General features: G+C 35.1%; 1 protein-coding gene across 1 annotated transcript in view; it reads left to right on the top strand.

Moving 5' to 3' along the window:
* Positions 1-19,754, top strand: part of cdkal1 (CDKAL1 threonylcarbamoyladenosine tRNA methylthiotransferase) — a 406,686-nt gene that overhangs the window by 296,804 nt on the left and 90,128 nt on the right. Inside the window, exons 11-12 of the mRNA XM_088929462.1 lie at positions 122-302; positions 14,024-14,086. Coding sequence (XP_088785588.1) covers positions 122-302; positions 14,024-14,086 — 244 coding nt within the window. The remainder of the gene's footprint in view (positions 1-121; positions 303-14,023; positions 14,087-19,754) is intronic.

Raw genomic sequence — 19,754 nt, 5'->3', positions numbered from 1 at the left:
ACACTGAGAAGTTACAAAGTATACATCTAAGAAATTTGCAACCAGAGCTGTTTCATGTTTTTTCTGTGAAGTAGCCTAGAAATACCTCAGCAAATGGTAATGACTTTTTTTTGTCTGACAGGGTCCCAGGAATAACTATTGCTACTGATATTATCTGCGGTTTCCCGGGCGAGACAGATGAAGACTTTAAAGAGACCATGGAGCTAGTAAACGAATATAAATTCCCCAGCCTCTTCATCAATCAGTTCTACGTTAGACCTGGAACCCCAGCAGCTAAGATGCAGCAGGTCCCACCCCAAGTGGTGAGATACCTTTATCTTCTCCCTTCATCTCATTTCTTTTTGTTAAACTTCTCTTGGGATTTTTTGTATCGTCTGTTTTCTTTGAGGGCAGTAACACTGTTCATAATATCCTGTGTTCTTACAGATGACTTAACATAACTGTGTTTTTTTTTTTTGCTTGAAGAGAATGCAGCTCCACCTAAGACTATGGATCATACCATTTTAGTCGCTTTTAAAGGTTCTCTTTAAAGGAACATTACAAGAAATTAGCATATTTTCTTTTGGGCGTTGACGAGATTTCCTTTTTCCCCTCTTCAGTTAATTCACTTTAATGAAGTGTAGCACTGTTTAAATGTAAAATAAAATCTCTTTAAAAATGTAATACATATTACATTTTCCAGTTTGTGTTGATGATATGACAATAAGATCATACAAGGATAGAAAATTGATTATTTAAATACAAGGTGAAATTAAAATGAAATAAGGGGGAACAGTATGCAAATACTGTACCATTAATGAGTCACTGAAAATGTTAGTTATGGACCCAAAAAAGAATTTAAATATTATTAAAGATAAAAAAAAACTTTTTTTGCCTACATATACATATGCCTACATACCTTTTTTTAGGAAATGCCATTGTGGAATTTCTGTTCCTTTCTTGATTCAGTCCCAATCACATCTTATTTATTTAATATAATTCCAATTAGTGTTTTTTTTCTTTTGTATGTTGCTTGTTTCAATTTAAATATTATTTCTATGTGAGAAAATGAATACTCCAGTTGCATGTGTTTTGAGAGTTTATTTAGTATGTTGGTACTTCATAATAGAAAATGTCAAGTCTGTGTTAAGCTGGAATGATTGTATTTCTGTATGGAAAATCTACAGCTATACCACATGTGATTTCGTTTTAGCTGTCATGAGAGAATGGGGTGCTTCTTGCCACCTCTGTGTGGTACAAACCAAGTCTGCACAATCTGCATATACTGGATAAAGTTGCATAATAAGTAGGCTAAAAGGACTTTGCTGGTTTTAGTCATGTGTATTGCATCTGCTTAATAGTCTTGCCATCTGCAGTGCAGATGTAAATAAATTGCACAATTTGAACTTTTTGACAAAAAGAGAAGAGAATTAGTTGTAACAGGAACATTTCAACTTAAGTGCTTTTTGGCAAAAGCATTCAGGAAACAGAAACATACAGTAACTACTTCTCTCTGCTGTATCTGTGAAACATCTCTTTCTAAACATAAGTGTATCATCTTTGTTTTTTCAGCAGTGTTAAGTGATGTTATATGATGCAGAGCAAGGAGGTTCATATTGACTTACAAATGTTCCAAACCTCATTCAGTGATTATTTAGTAAATCAGTAGTGTCATTTGTGTAGGGATGCTTTTCTTTTACCCTCAGGCACGCAAACCACACCGAGTAAATTCAGTTTTATTGCAAAAGATATGCAAAGCTTATATAATATAAATTCAGATATGGATCAGAACCTAAAAAAGGTTATTTTAGCAAGACCTTTCTGAGGATTTGTACTTGGGACTTGTGGAATACTAAAGGATGAGAAGAAAGATAAGACTTACTAGCAAAGAAACTGCATGTGCAGAAAGAAGGCAAGAGAAAAGAGAATGCAAAATTGAGTTTGAAATACACTAAAATATACTAAAATCCTCTGCCAGCCAGCTTTGACATCTGTCTCCAGCAGTGTTAGCATTTTGTTGCCATACTTGATATCTTCTGCTGTTTTTGAATTGTTTTAAAACGTAGTAGCTCAAAGGGGGGTGGGGTGGGTGGGTGAGTAATACCTTTGTCAGTATTAGTTGGAGAATTCATTTGTATTTAACTACATTTTTATAAAACTCAAAATCTTTGTCCTTTTTCAACTTTAATGTTGGAGATACAATAACAAAATATCCCTTCTTACAAGTTACAGTAGTCATTCATATAAAAATACTGCTCATGGTGTAAAGTTGAATTTTGTAGAAGGCCAGTAAACCTAAATTTATGAAGCACACCATACAAAACTGTTGGAACTTGATGCAGGAGCCCCAGGAAGCAACTTAAAGACACTGTGCATTAGGTATCTGTATCTACAGGCATGATATCAACAAAAGACGGTAGTTTTCTGGTTAATCCCAAATATGTGGCTTATATGAAAAACTGGAAGATCCACTCAGCTGGAAGTAAAGGAACAATACACTGTAGTTATAGCAGTTGGAATTAAACCAACCAGGTACATTCAGGGGCTTAAAGAAATGTCCTATACTGACAGACTGAAGGAACTTTTTACTCATATGTAGAGAAGATTGTGAGGAGACTTGATCCAAGTTTTCAGAAACCTCAAAGGCATTGATAAAGTCAACCTGGCAGAATTCTTGGTAATGAACTGTTGTAGTGTAATCACAGGACATCACTGGGATCGATACCATTCACTAAATCACAGTATCTGTGGATTTTAGCTTAATAAAGCACCTGTGGGACAATATTGTTAGATGCATACATCAATCACCATAAAAATAATATCTCCTTACAAATTGATCGGAGGATCATTCCTTTCTTCCATGTGCAGTGCTTCTACCCGTCTATTGCTTTTATCCCGCTTTGCTCTATGATTACGCTTTGACTAATCATGGGCACATGAATTATGATCACTTATGAACAGTAGGAGTACCTGACTTTACTGCATTATTTGCCTCCTAACACATGATTTGTAAACCAATTCTTACGAAGTAGTTTGCCATTATCTAATAAAACATGCGGTATATTCATGTATCTGAGGGTACACTAGTGCACCAGTACCGTTGAAATACTTATCTGTTTTAATTGAAATCAGCAACAAAGATATTTCACTACAATTTACAGTAAAATAAATGAAATCCTTGTGCATTTCTGTTCTTGCTTGCCGTTATGTATGCTATTATATGTAAGATATCAATTCCATATGACTTAAAAGGCTGCACAGTTGTATGCTAATATAATGCATACAACTACAGTAGTAAAGGTTTAATCTGCAATAGTTTCAAAAGACATGTTTTCTTTTCTTTCATGCTTCTGTAGCAGATTTTTTTCATAACATCCTCATAACATTTTATCAAGTTTGTTTTGTCCTTTACATAGTTTTTGAAAAAAAATGGTTTTGACTTTTAAACCTTCCTCATGAAAAACTCCTGACACCAGCAACTATAAGTATACTGTATGAACCTCACTTTTTATGTCACATTTCTGTTTTTAACCAAAATGTGTTTTTTAGTCTAAATATAAAACAGCAATTTTTATTATCAGATTAATAGATACATTTTTTGTCTTACAAAGTAGTCTTTACCTATTTGTACAGAAGTGAGGTGAAAATTTTGCACATCAATAAATGAGCTGCTATTATGTCAAGAGTGTCACTGTTGCTTTCTAAAAGTTAGCTATTACTGAAAATTAGTATCTTTAAAGATATTGTTGCTACTGCTCAAGTTTTATGGCAATTAATATCTATATTTCTAATATACTGTATGTTATTTGCAATCCCTTCTTCTGAATTACGAAACATTAAAATGAAGATCATTTCAGTTCAAATGGCCATGTAAATAATATATTGCAAATGTTTATTGTAGAAGTTCGTATTTCATCCTGCGAAAGATGTTTACCCTGATATACGGTATGTGATATTATTCCGAAAACACATTAGATTCATTTAAAGGGGAACTGCAGTCCCAATTTCTCAGAACAGTTATTAAATCTTGGCAACAAAATACATTCATTGACATTATAGAAAGAATAACAAATTTTGAATTAAGCACAAAATCGTGAACTTTGTAAAAGTACTCTAAGATGCAGTGTTGTCTCAAATTCGCATTCAGCATCCCACGAATTTCAATGTGATGCGACCCCTCCTGCTCACTAGTCTCTTTAAAAAAAATATTTAAAAAATATTTTTTTTCCAAATACTCTCTTTCCAAAACATGCCCTAAGTGTTTATCATTAATATTGGTGACAAAAATTACCTGAGGATTTATGGTATCATTCCACTTCTGAGGATCCTCCATTACCTGAGGATTTCATTTTGTTTTTATTGCCTCACAGTACTTTAATTTGCATACATAAACACTTATACAAACTGTATATACAGTATTTAATGTCAGCTCTTATATAGTCACAGATGTAGCCATCTTTTGCAAAGCTTTTTAAATGGCACAATTTACAATTTTGGTAATAACAATTCAGTAGTTGTGATTGGTATGTCACCTCAATTTTATATGCATCTTGATGATGAGTGAAAATGCCATCTAAAGCTAAGATCTGTATGGAATGATTTTGTGATAGAGATGAAGTGAAGGAAGAATGTTTGATAGGTATTGCTGTGGAAAATGGTTTTATTGCTTATATGAGAGATTTATCACTTTGTGGTCCCTCAATTTATCTTTGTACGCTGCCTGACCCAAAGTCTTCACTAATTTACCTCTTTTCCACTGGTGTCCCTGAGCTACACTGATACTGAACCTGAGCTTAGTTGAGTCTGCCCAGTGCAGCTCGTTATTTTATCCTCCAGAATACCCAAACTGATGCCAAATGCAGTGTCTGTGTGTCACAGGAGAGAGCAGCTTCTCAGACAGAGCTTCAGTTTAAGACTTACAAGAGAGTTATTCTTGGACTCGCTTTGTTTTTCACCATGCACCCCTGGATTTCAGCATATTCCTATTATTATGTATACTAAATTAAATCAGACACATACATTTTCATGTGAGATAGAAATGTCCACCTTATCTTGAGATAACAATAAGCTTCCTATTTTCAACATATCTGGACTGAATATTTCTTTCTTAAGCTGTTACTGAAGGAATGAGATGGCAAACATTGTTAACCCTCCTCCACCATCCCCTTACTTCCACATTACTAAGGTGTTTGTGAGGCTGGAGTTGTTTCTTACGTGGCTTGACAAAACAGCCAGTGGAAAACAATCTGGGGACCGTACTAAAGTTAGCTCTCACGGCTCAGGAGAGGATAAAAGACACGGGTAGCCAGAGCTGACTTCACTGACATATATTTAGAAAAATATAATGCATAAGTGGGGTTTCAAGATGTTGTGAAGTAGGTCAATATCTATAGATTGTTGCATTTGGGTTTTCTTAACATCTATATCCTTAAAACAACTGATGAAGTACAATAAAATATTTTATCTACACATTTTTCTTTGTTCTCCTGAAATAGGGATTACTCTAAGCAAGCTGTATATCACTGTACATTATTAAGTCAGTATATGATTTGCATATATATATGACATTTTCAGAAATGATGACAGTTATTTTAATTTTTATTTCAAAGAAGATAATTTTTCATGTTGTACAGTCTGTCAATTGATGTGGTCATTCAGATGGGAATTTAGTCAGGTTAGGCTAATTGATTGCCTCTTGTTTCAGCCTCTCAATCATATAAATTATACAAAAAACCATAGCCTATGTATTTAGGAACATATTCCCAAATGAATACATTTAATATTAAGTTGATGAGAATATTGTATCATGTCTTATCCTGTTAATACTTGGTTAAGCATGTTTTTTTTATTTAGAATAACCAATTATATTATGTATTTAAGTCCTGTTTGTCACAATTGCAAACCCCTCCTCTTAAGGGCGCTCCAGCCCTTCCTCGTTTGCCTCATTCCCCACACCTGTTCCTTGTTCCTACCCTGTTTCAGTTCACCTTTAAAAACCAGGTGCTCACTTCACTCGTGGCTCTGCATCTGATTTCCGCATCGTGCGAGCCCGGGACCTGGTTGCGCCTGGCTCCGTTATGCTTTTAACTTTCTGCTCCTGTTTTTATTCCTGCGTTTTGGATGGATCACCTGGCCATGGACTTTTGCCCGTTTCTCGGATTCGCCTATGGATTTATTCTTCGGATTGTTTGCATCGGCCACACCTTCCCTGTACACCAGCCCACCAAGGGCACGCCCCCGTCTCGTTTCCCGTCTCCTGCATGACTTTTTCCCTTGTGTTTTCTCACTTTAACCCGGATTGTGTCGTCCGCATAGGGTCCGGAAAGAACTGTTCCTTGACATTGTTCAGAGCCCACTTAAAGAAAGGCACAGCTTTGACAAAGAGCATAACAAGTCTTGAAGCACCCGGGACACCTCGGTGGCCAGTGCATTGCCAGGAGTCACGACAACTCTGGCCAGCTATCCCACTTTACAATTAGAATCAACCAGCCATCTTGGCACCAGCATTTTTGAAAAACTTCAAGTCACAGTCACAGTCTGCTGGTTACATGACCTTGGATCAAACCAGCAGTACTTGGATCGTAGATCTCAACCCACATTTGGGCAAATAACAATATTTTAAAGTGAGGACAAATGCACCTAAATTCTATGGAGAACATACACTGTAGTCACTTTTATTCTACTTTTATCCTTAAAAATACACATATATACACAGTTAAATCGTTTAAAAGTTTTGCATGGCAAAAGTCGATTTGCACTTTCCAGCAGATTCAACATTTAAAATAGCTCATCATGAAACATTCAAATGTTGATGGATGTAGAAGGGAGAAATTTAGGAAGAAAAGAAGACTTTATATAGACTATGGCTGGAACATGTTGTAGAATACAGTTGACCTTTCAGAAAGATTAAAAAAGACCTTTTGGAAAAGATGTGATTCTTGGTTCTGTAACAGTCAATCTAGCCTAATGCTTTGCCAATTCCTCTCTTTTCTTAACCTGTGTTTTATTAATAATTTTTGTTTGCTTTCTTAAACACTTAATTTCTTGAGCTTGTTCAAAGTACTTAACCCTTCTCACTAAATTCAGCACAAATAAAACATTGCTTCCTTTTACAACTGTATTGCTTTTGGAATGTAGGCTTTAAGTGAAGGAACATGCTCGTATAGCCAAATGAATGAATAGAGACCTGTCATTGCTTGAAACTGGGGAGAATGTGTTTGCAATATGGGCTGGTCATAATTTGTGCAGCTCGTGTACCTCTCAAGCCTCAGACTGGAGCATTATTCAACAGTCACAATCAAAAATATGGAAAAATTCAAGCTTGTATAAAGGTTATACATTAACTACATTCGCAGATGTTCAGTATATTAGAACAGAGTAGTAGGTTCAGTTTGCCAAAAGAACACAAGGTGCTAATTGGAGATGAAAGTTGGTTTTTTGGTAAGTTAATGACATCTTATCACTGACACAGTGACAATGAGTTTGCATCTTGATAAATTGGACAGCAATAATAAATTGCTTCCACTGAACCATGCCATATAGGAAGTGTGTGTGTGTGTGTGTGGGGGGGGGACAGAACAGACAGCATCTGCATTAAGACTATATAAATCAATGACTGCAGTTTGGATAATTATTCCCATTTGACAGAGTTTTAGCGTTGATATATTAAGGTGGTAATGCAAAGTGCAGCTCTTCATAGCATTTTGACAGGCATTGCACTTTTTTCAACAGTGTTCCGCTCATAATTCTGACCTTTGCAAAATCCTTAAAAGTTTCAGTAATTAACTGTATTTATAGAAAAGAATAGTATTATTTGTGGTAATGTAGTGATGGGCTTACTGAAACCTGTTATATTAACCAGTTGTCCAACATCTATACATCAGTTTGAAGTGGATATTTCTTCAGGTTTTCAAGGCTTCAGTTAATTGAGAAAGCTCAACTCATTATGGAAATGCCTCATCTGTGTAGAACAACCAATAAGCACAATTTTTTTAATATTCAGTATTTTTATACATCTCAAAAAAGCATTTAGTGTGGTGTATTTAATAGAACTTTAAACTTTAAGCTACACTTTAAGCTGTTTGGATTTGGGATTTATTTGTGGAAAGAATCTTTACAAATTTACAAAAGAGCTATGCTTTTTATGCACATGTACATTGCTTGTTTGAACTTTCTTTTATTATCTTTTCATGTAGAACTGGACCTCTAGCATAACTAGTTATATCTGTGTTCTTCTTTCTAATGAACATCTGCAGTTTTAAGTTTTAATCCTGGCATACCTGAGCATAAAGAATATAAAGACCACATGAAAAGAGTTATTTTTTGTGTATATAATGTAGGCGCCTCTTCATGTTCCTATAAATGTGTCATCAGTTAACTTGAGTGTTCTTCAATTTCTTGCTCTGCCATACTTTTAAAAGGCAAGTAAGTGTTCTCCATAAGTAAGGTGTTTGAACCTTTTTTGTTGATTGTCTTCTCTAAAACCACTGGGTGTGTCTTCATAAGTGTCAAGCTGCTCCTTAAACATAGACTTGCATGGTGTTTAATTTTTTTTTTCTTAGTTGTTTTTCTACTGGATGAAATTGAATGGTCAAGTCTTAGCTATTATATTTTTAATCTAATGTAGCACCGAGCTGCTTTTCCACAAGTATAAGTACTGATTCTTTTGGAAAAATTAAAAGTCTTAATTGTCTGAACTGAATAAATCTGAACTGTTTATTGGGAGTGAATCTTGCACAAGTGCTGTAATTAACAAAACATGTTAATCAATCTTGCAACTTTTGTAACCCCATTTCACCTTTGTGTATCTTTGTGTATAGTTTGTGTATTGCTGTGTAGTCACAACAATAAGTCCATAGGAAACATGTTGGTATAATTCAGAGACACTTAAACACAATGAGAAGGGAGGAAAACATTAACTCATAAAATGAAAATGTTAGTTTATTTCTGTTTGCATATTTAAATAATTTATTTCAGATGTATTGTTTCCCATATGAAGTAAGCTTTGAAAACTTACTTCATAAATGATTTCATTTTATTTTATAACAGCAATTTGCAAACTCTTAATTGATTAAGAAAAATGTTTTTGGAATACTAAAAGACCAAGGTAAAGGAATATAAGAACTACTTATCATCAATATAAAAATAACAATATATTCACTTCTACAGTACAACTATGGCTATTGCTCTTTGGCAACAGCTACTTGGAGTGTAAATTTAAGAGGTCAGCTTTCCATTCACTTCAACAAAAATGATATATTTCCCCACTAATTATAGTTTTGTGTTTTTGGTGTTAGATTTTACAACATCTTAACTCTTTCTAATGCAATTAGCAGTCATTACTCTTTAACTTCGAATTCAGCAAATTCCAATTCAGCAAAATTTGTGGGGAGGTGAAAAGCGGATTAGTGTCATAATGCCGGTGGTCCTGCTCTGTGGGCAGAATGGTACAATACTGAGGGACTGACAAGACGAAGAATCAGTAATCATGATGATACATCATGAAGAAAATATAAATTAAGAGTTTAGAGAAAAAAGATTGTATAGATCTCACAGTGTACATTTCTTCACCATTTTTGTGCAAAAATTTTTTTGTTCACTTTCAAAATAGGTCTGTCACAATATCCAGGGTGCTCTGATTGGATAGAGGTGAAGAACCACATGGAGTGTATATGTCTTTGTTACTGTAACATCACCGAGCACACCTACTTGGTATGTGCGTTATGCAAGCTTAGACAATGCATCAGTTGAATTCCAACCAAGGCTCTGACCAAACCTGCCACACGGGCCAAACATGAGACTGGGGGCATTATCCGACCCACGGGCCATATGTTTAACACTCCTGGTTTAAATCCCCTTGTTAAGGCTTAATACATTTAACTATCTGAGAGCTTTCTGAAAAATTCCCAGACAATATTTTTCTTGTGATAATACAGTAGAAATGCTCTCTACATCTCCCTGTTTCCCCTGAAAGTCACAAGTTGAACGAAGTCTTATGTTTTAGTTTGTTTAAATGAAGAGGCAAACCATTAAATAGCAGTACTCAGCATGGAGAGAGAGAAATTTGAAATTTTAATTGAACACTACATTGTTAAAAACATTAGGTTTGGAATAGCTAGTTGTAGAAATAAACATTCTGTATAATGTACAAAAAGCTTTAAGAGATTTCCATCATCGTTGTTTTGTTAATTTTTCTTGAGGTCAGGTCTTGACTGAAAACCTTTATTTAACGATTGTGTATACATTGTTGATCTCTTCATATTAAAAGCACACACCTCTTACCAATTGGGGATAAAGATGCAGTCTTCAGTTTTAAATCTTCAGTTTACTCTTCTGCATGGTACATGGGCCCTGGCAATTTAAACTTCACAATATGGTGGTTTGTCCAGTTGACTGATACGCTGCTTGCTTTCTGTATGTTTAATTGACAGTATTGACTGTGTATCTACAAGGGAATTCGTTTCAACCAAATTCAAGTGTGGCAGAGGGATCAGAGGTTGATTGTTACCAGTCCTCCCTGCTGTGGAGTAACAGAATATGAACTGTGGCATTTAAAAAGCTAGGAATTAAGAAATGAGTAAAAGGGAGGTTCCTCCTAGGTGGTTCAGTATTTTAGAAAAATAGATTCTTTCATTCTAAACTACAATGCATCCTTATCCCTATTTTTATACTCAAGGTAATTATGTAAAATGGTCTTCTCTTCTGAATTTTGAGTAGTTTTATGATTGTTGCTTTAGAAAATGTTACAACTTGCATAACTGTATAAACTGCAGATGAATTAGCTGCCTTCAGGCTGCCTATACTGTCAATGGCATAAAATCTATAATATCACTCTGCAGCCCTCTCCTCATTTTGATGCAGGCTTCAACGTAAGACTGTGTGGAAGAGTGCTGGAGAAATTATAAATGAACCTTAAGACACTGTTGTTTACTGCACTAAATAATGCATCAGCAAATCTGCCAGCCTGGTTATTACTCTTATTACTCAAGGACTTCCTGCAGGGAGTTCAGTATACCATTTCTGTGTCCCAATGGCACTCATTTAGCGCTTTGGGAGTATAACAGTAATGGACAACTCACATGCTTGTTGCAGATTGGTTTGAGCACTTTGTGGTTTGTCGTGTGGGTCTGCAGTGGGTTCCTGGGTGCTACCCAGGGTTCCGCTGTATAACAGATGGCCACTGCCAGTCAGTAACAGAGCAAAAGAAAACGTAAACATTATTATTACAGTACTGTGCTGTTTTACTGTACATGGCATTTTCACTTGGGGACTTTAAGATGGATTTACTTTAAATTGTGAAAGGTTTTTTTTTTTTAACCTAGGATAAATTAACATTTGTCCTCTCAGTTAAACTAAAAGTATCTATTACATAGTAAATAATGTTTATGCTTCTAATAGCCTAAAGCCAGATTTCTATTGATTCATCTTACTTGACTCCTCCTCACAATGTGGCAAATGGGAAGATGAAAGGTGTGCTCATTCATCATAGGTACTTTGACAGATGTACATTGTATAAGGGTGCAGAGATTGTATACACCATGAGACCAGAATTACACATTGTCACATCCATCCATTTTCTAACTGAATCTTCCAATTCAGGGTTGCCGGGGAACTGGAACCTATTCTGGCAAATCGTGGGTACAAGACAGAATATGTCCTGGAGGGGATTCCAGTCCGTTGTAGGACAGACAGAGAGATACGCAGAAACACAGACACACACGCACACATTCAGGCTAGGGCCAGTTTTCCCGGAAGCCAACTAACCTACCAGCACAATTTTTTACTGTGAGTGAAAAATGAAGCACCTAGAGGAAAACCACACAAACACAGGGAGAGCGTACAAACCCCACACAGATAGCACCCAAAGTCCAGAACTAATCCCAGTGCCCCAACACTGCAAGGCAACAGTGCTAACCACTGCGGCAGTGTGCTGCCCCCCATTTTCACATTATTACCAATGTGTAGTTACTCATTTTAGTCACAACCGGATATGATTACAAACAAATAAAAAGTTATGATCAGTGTGGTATACTCTGAAATCAAAACGTCTGTATTAAATTGAAAATCTTTGATCTGGGTTTGAGAAGAAAGATTTCTGAGATTAAAATGTAATGTTGTGCATAAACATCATCCCACTAAAATCAGGAGCATGTCTTAAAAGTTGTTTTGAGGAGTACCTTAACCCTTAGAAATCATGTATTACCATTTTGAACCTATGACCACTTCTTAATAAAACTTTTTTGTATATTTGTTGCCAATTCCCCCACTGACTGCAGTGCATTTACCAAATGCATGTGATGTTGCTAGCCTGAGGCCTTTGAACAGCAAAATCAATGTTCACAATATAGAAGGTGCAGTAATGGCAAAGACTATATCATTCACTGGCAAAAAGAGTAAGAGGGTTGTAGGATCACAGCAGTCCAGGAGACTGAAAATAAATATTGCTCCATTTATTTCTTTGATCGAAACAAACTCTAAACACAATGAAAACATTTTTTTATTTATTTGGCAGATAGAACCTGCCAGGGTTTTCCATGTCCAGGAGGCTTACAAGGGCTTCATTGTCTGCAGTGCCCTTGAAAAAATATGGGGACTGAGGCTGCATTTCCTAATACGAAGTAGTTATTTGGGTTATCAATATTTTTTGTTGGATTTTCTCAAGCTGGGGCAATCTCCCTAGTTTCAGGTCTAATAGGGTGACATATTGAGTCTCGAAAGGTCACACAGAGGTTCATCTTTCTCATCAAATTTCTAGAACTGTTTTTTCACAATGACAGTATATGATTTGAAGAATAATAAATGCATTCTCTTAAGGTTTTCTTTTTAGCACTGCCCCTATAACCTCCTTTTCAACTCACTTTCTCTTCTTTGAGATAAAATGACTGGTGGGCTGGTTGATAAAACTGGGTCTTTAAAATGCATGCACTGTAACATACCCATTTTCCAGCACCAGTTCAATATGTGTAGTGAAACTTCTGAGTATCTGAGTATACTGTATCTATCACTGTATCTGAGTACAGTGAGGCAGAGGTGTCCACCAAGGATCTTTGCCTTCAGAGTTGGTAACTACAGGTGCTTCATTCATTTCTGCACATCAGGAGCTATGATCAGTAAATGTGATGGATAAGTGCCGTAGCTGAACAATGGTTTAGTAATGATGAGAAGATTACAGTCACAGGGGGTTGATGGAAATCATTAGTAGGACTGGAGTTTTGTTTTGTGGCTTTGAAGAATATCAAATCTCATTTGTCTTAAATAAAATGCATTTTTTTGTCAGTTACTTTTTTAATCAGCATGGGATCCAAGAATAAAATATAAATAAGCAGCATCCAGAATTCAGCTAGCTGATATATACAACCCAGACCAATCAAGCACTACACAATATAATCTGTTCCCTTTCAGCTATTTAATTGTTAGATTAATTGATAATTGATTCAGTCACCTACTGCGAGATCCACTGTGGTCCTAGATTTTGTGGACTTGTGCTTTAACTTCCCAGACAGATAATGGGTCAACAGTATTGTTCCTACAATGTACTGTATATCCACTTCTGGTAGCAGCATATCTTGTAGTTTTAAAATCCTAACATATGTGCCATGTACTTGTTTCACAGAACTGGAGTTTCTGGTCCATCTATCTCATTTATTTTTATTAATTGAAACAATATATTCAAAAATAATTAATTCAATCAGCAGGTTATATATAACAGGTTATACTTAACAGCCATGGCATTTCTTTTTCACAATCTATACCATTTTTTGTGATGGTGACTGATATCCACACTGGATAATTTAAGATGAACCTAATTTGCTAAGACTCATATACGTACATGTTTATTTTATTTATAAAGTGTCTGAACTATCAGAATAGTGTATGTTTGTATGGCTTGCACTGCTTAAGTATATGTGCAACATTGGTTTTATCATCTGAAAATATGCGGTCTATATCAGGGTAAATGTTGAAGGAGGAAAATATGTAAAGACTTTTCACTAACTGTTTCAAACCCATATTTAGAAATGTGTTAACATTCTGTTGTTTTTTACAGAAAAAGCAAAGGACAAAAGAACTCTCTCAACTGTTCCATTCATATAACCCTTATGATCATAAGGTAAGACATTACAATTGCTTATGCTTGTATGTATATTCTTTCAACTGAAATTTAATTACTAAAGCTTGGTTACTAAAGCTTGGGAGTCCTTACAGTTAAGCACTGCTAATCATTCTGAGTGAGGGCTTTTCAAGGATCTTCATAGTGGTATAGCAGAATAAAAAAAATGTTTTTGTTTATATGCGTAGTCAGAGAAAATTGTTCAGGAATTATTGCTTTGTTGTGAAATTACTTTTAAATTGTTCTGTTTGAATTTGTTCCTTATTTTATGTACAGTATATTGAATCCCTTTTATTATGTGTGCAAGAGGAAAGAAATAAATGTATAGAATTAATTCAAATATCCTGGTTAAACAGTAGTACTGAATTCCTGTTTTTAATGCTGCTTGGCTTTGTTGCTGTGTTTTGTACAGCTCAGTACAAAGTGGTAAACTGCCTCCTCTTAACAAGAGAAGCTTCAACAAAAACATGTTTTCCACAAAAGGCTTTTTTGTTTTTAGTCTTCTATTAAAATAACACTAATACAAAGTGAAGGATATGGCAGAAGAAAAGGTCTGCATAGCTGTGTCAGTTATTGAGCAAAACAAAATGACAGTGTCATTGATGGTGGAAAATAGCATTTAGTTGAAACTCCAAAGAATTCTCTGGCCTTAAAACCTGGTGTACAATGAAGATTTAATGCATTGCACAAACTTATAGTCTCTGCAAGTTCTGTATCAGTTGCTTATTGAGCATTTGTGTATGTTTATCTTTATCTTTACATTTTCAATAATGAGCTGATACAGTAAGTTTGTTGATTATTTCAGTTGGATTGTTCATTGGGATAACAAAAATAGAATCTTGATATTTCATTATATTACCAGGATCTTTGTGTTTGATCTGAATTAAAATTGCCAGGATGATTAAGAATCTGTTTAAATAGCCATTTAAAAGCAATTCAGACAGTCCTATTATACAGTAAGTCACCTCTATATACATTGCTCTTCACTTACATAATTAATAAATTGTGAAGCTTGACATTTGGACTCTTTAAAGAGCAAAATCTAACATTAAAAATTATGCATCAACATTAAAGTTGAGTTTTTACCGCCACGCACTTCCTCACTGATCCAAGCAGCAGCTCAAGGTTTGATAACTTGCTTTAAATGCATGAACAGTATGTAGGAAAACACTCCTCTCTAAAACAGCGATTGCCTTTGTTGGTTTCGATGAGCCCAATTTGAAAGGAGAAGGTGACGCCATCTATTTCTAATTTTTAGTTTTTATGGGTTATAGGTACATTACATACTGTATACAGTATGTGTCTGAACTATATGTTGCAAACTTACCATATGTCAAGCTAATTATATGATGGAAATAAATCCCCCTTTCTAAGAACTTTTGCTATATACATTTATTAATATAGGTGACCAAAATTAAGTCATTACTTTATTTTTTGTGTTATCATGCCAGGGTTTAAACAGAATATAAATTATCCAAAATTATTTTTGGTTTTATTTTATGATGATCACCTTAGCTCATTTTAATTACATTATTAAATTTCAGCACTGGTGAACACTATTGGATACATTTTCATCCTATAAAAATCTATTGTCATTCTAGTGAGTTGTTCCCCAATTCAGTCTGTTCAACAATTTCATAGTATTCCTACATCTTTTGAACTAATTACTGTTTTGTGGTGTAATCAGTGCAAGTTGAATTGCCCAAAAATGGAATGAAGCTCTTTAAAAAGGTATTATAACCAGAAAAATATTATTATGCCCACACAACAGAAAGAGTTCATTCATAGATTGCCTTAAAAAGTACTTCGCTGAGTTAACTCAGGGTGATTTAAATCTATGAAGTCTTACTTGGTCGTTACAAGGCTGACTTTAATCAATTCTTCTGCTTGTCAGAGATTATGCAACAATTGAGCAAGGATGGCAATATTTTTTGCTATAGTTGTTAATATGAGATGTGCAGTTCTAAAATAGTATTTTACCCGTGCTGTTTCAATATTGAAATGTAAACTTAAAGGGGCACTTAAAAATCCAGCAGATCTTTACTGTCCTTTCTCTACCCATGCCACCTATGTGTGGTGAAGTGTATGGTAATAACAGAGTTAGAAACGCCTCTGGTGATTAACTTAGCTTATGCCGTGGATTGTAACTTTTTCAGAAGTGTTAAGACTTTTTTTTTTTACTTTGAAGCAAATTTAAGCATTAGTATTGATTTAGCTCTTCTTCATGTGCTTGGGTTGTCTGTTTGTAAAAGTTCACAACAAGGAAAAAAATGCTCTTTACAAATTCTGCCCTTTTTCAAGATGAGCTATGGTTTGAATCATCTTCATTTATGGGAATTTTCTGGTTAATTTTCATTGGTAATATAAGATGTCCGATAGCAGATGTTATAATAGTGCTTTAAATCTTGGGATAAATTATTTTTTGTTAAATAATCAGCAGAGTTTTTTATTTACTAATCAGCAAGCTAACATAAGAGCAGGAAGAGTCGAATCCCATAATCTAAGGGTCTATTGTTTTATTAACTTTTGTGTGGTAGTCATTAATAATATATTTTTGCACACAGAAATATTGAAATTGTAATGTTCTCAAAGAACAAAAAATGAATCTAAGCCACTTAGAACAAATATTTCTGTCAGTACTCCTTAGCTCTAAAGAAGTTCTCTGCAACTAAAAGATATGCTTAGATAATCAGAACTCTCAGTATATTTAAATAGACAGCATTAAAGAAAAACAGCATTAAATTAAACAACACTGCTTAAAAATGATGTCCAACTGTGAGAATAAATACAGGATCAGAATCAAAGCAGTGAATTCCATGGTTTCATGGCTTCTAATCAGACTAGGCTTATTCTAGAACGTCTCCTGAGTGCTCTAATGACACCCGGGCGTCCTTTCAGCACGCAGCTCGATGATATCAATAGAGCTAACTGAGTTAAGGGAGGTCTGTTCTTCTAAGTAGAAAACTGGGGAGCCTTTAATTATCACAAGACTTGATGAACACTGCCTAAAATGTGGCATGAGGAATAATAAATAAGCACTCATTAAATAATCTGTCTTTATTCATTTGTTAGGTTGAATACCTTCTACTTTTAATAATTATTTAGGAGTGAATATTGAATATATTGATATGATTTAGGGTCTTTTTTTCTTCTCTTTGTTTCCTGCTCTTGTTGGTATGCATTGGATGCACATTAAGCATAAATTTCATAACAGTAATTTAAGCTGTTCTTAGTGTGATTACTATTATTGTTCAATGCTATAATTTAATTGAATCTAATATGTTAGAACTTTAAAATATAGACTCTAGAAAAGCAAAAAGTAAATGTATTAGTAGTCTTTTAGGTAAGAAGATAGTGAAACATTTTACTCTATGAGCATACTTTCTATGAAGATACCAGGTTTGTTCTTAGATAACTTCCATTATCTCATCTCATAAGACTAATACATTGGATAGTCTTATGCACACACATACTGTACCATGTCAGTTTTTACTTGCCCTAATATTGTAAATGTCAGGAGAAATTCTGATCAATACTGGTGAACTAAGGATGCTACTTGTTAAATTGTGTTGATAACAGCACAATGACACAGTGAAATATTAAATTACACAGATAAGCCGAAACTCAGTAGTTTCTCTTGCTTTCTTTTCTGTGAAAGGGGATTTGTAATTTTACATGCTTCATGAAAGAAAGTGAACATGACAAATACAGTATGAAAACATTTTCCTCAGCACACAAAAAACCTCCCATCCCCATTATCGTTACGCCTCTCCAGGTTTCTCATCAGAGGATCCCAGAATTGAAATCTTGAAATCAAAAAGTAGACGACAAGTAGCAGTAAAAGCCTGATCAGCAGCAGCACTCTGCCTCCACCCATCCTCCCACCCGCATCACGGATGTGGGGGTAAAAATCTACATATATAAATAATGTCAGGAAAAGCCAGGATCTAGTGATGCCAGGGAAACGAATGCAGAGATTCACAATTACGAGCCAACATTCTTTGAGCCATAGTGAGGTCAGACAACTTGATCCATTCCTGTTGCTGTGAAAGGCCAAGATTAGCGTCATCATTTAACAAGAGCACCAGGTGCAAGCAAAGAATGTCTCAAATAATCGACAGGAGGAGGACAGAAGGAGAAAACTGTCTGCAAAACATAGTCACTTTTTCTCCTGCATTCTGAATGTTCTAATATACATTGAATATGTTTTCATTTATTTGTTTTTCTTTGTTTCAACCCCCACTTCCTTTCAGCTCTTTTATTCCTTGGAAACGTGTCTTTTTTCCAATCTACTTCATTTTTTCTAATTAATAGAAATTCACTGAATACAGGCGTAAACTGTTCTTGGCACAAATTCCTCCCACACACGTTCAGATCCAAATGGAGAAATAATTTATGGAGTTAAAGAGTTGCATCAAGATAACAGATTCAGTCCTTGGGAATGTCCTGAAGGTTTCATGGGCCTGAACTGGACCCAGACAGGAGACAGCCAAAAAAAATAGGACAGCCATGGAGAATCAATACAGTAGGTGGCACTCTTCCCTCTGTGCCAGAATTTCAAAATCAATGTCCTTATATGCAGAGAGGGGACACTGTGATTTTGGCGGTGCCTTCCTTTAAATGAGGCATTAAACTGAACTCCTGACTGACTGATCGTTAAAGATCCCAGTACATTTTTGCAAAAGCCTAAGGGTTTAAACCCGAATATCCTGGCTAAAATACACCCTGGGGAGTCTGGCCTCCCCAAACTGCCCCCTTAATTTAAATGATGCAGCAGTTTCTCACTTTCTGTGTGTAAAGTGCTTTGAGAGTCTTTGTGATGACAAGTACCATATAAATGGGACTGGGAACTGCGATTATTATTATGATGTTCACCGGTGACTTGATTTCCTTTACTTATATCTTTCTTTTTGGATATAGCTAAAAAAAAACATCGGTCATGTCTTTTAGGGAAGGAATTGTACTTGCAGGAAGGTGTTAGTTGTATTCAGACATTGGAATCATGAAATAAAAAACACATTTAATCTCTTATTTCTAATATGATGTAAAACTGAGCTTTATATGCTTTCAAAGACACAGCAGTAATATATTAAATCATACAGTATAAATGTTCCTCAAAATAATCATCAGAAAAAAACTGGCCTGTGAGATTGCTTGTTCATAATGCCAACATGTGCTAAATCCAAAATTAAATTAAGTATTTTAATCTAGTATTTATCTAGCTGAAAGAGCATGATTTTGAATTCCTCTAGCTATATTTTAGCATTTGTCTCTTCCTAAAACAAAACCTTTAAAGTTTTGTTCTTACATTCAGGGAATCAAGGGCAAATTGTACACTAGGTCAAAAATAACTTTTGAGAACTACTGTGTTAAATTGCATTTAAATAATTATATGTAACTGTTTTTTTCAGGACATATCTCTAGGTAAGCTTATCACTGAGAAGCAGCTCCAATATGTCTTATTATACCTGGTATACAAATATGCATGAATCATTGTAAATCCTATTTTGTTGATGTTGCTTGGGGGGATACCATTTTGGAGGCAGCAGCACATTGTTTAGCTGTGCCAACGATCTCATGTAAGCAATCAGGTCTCCACTAAATCTGCTCTGAACTAATCAGGCTACTAACAGGAGCTATTCAACCATTAATAAGTCTCACCTGAGTC

This window comes from Atractosteus spatula, chromosome 12 (genome assembly GCF_055471065.1).
Source record: "Atractosteus spatula isolate fAtrSpa1 chromosome 12, fAtrSpa1.hap1, whole genome shotgun sequence".
In the NCBI taxonomy this organism is placed as follows: Eukaryota; Metazoa; Chordata; class Actinopteri; order Semionotiformes; family Lepisosteidae; genus Atractosteus; species Atractosteus spatula.
Note: the sequence above shows the minus strand (reverse complement) of the source record. Positions and strands in the feature narration are given on the sequence as shown.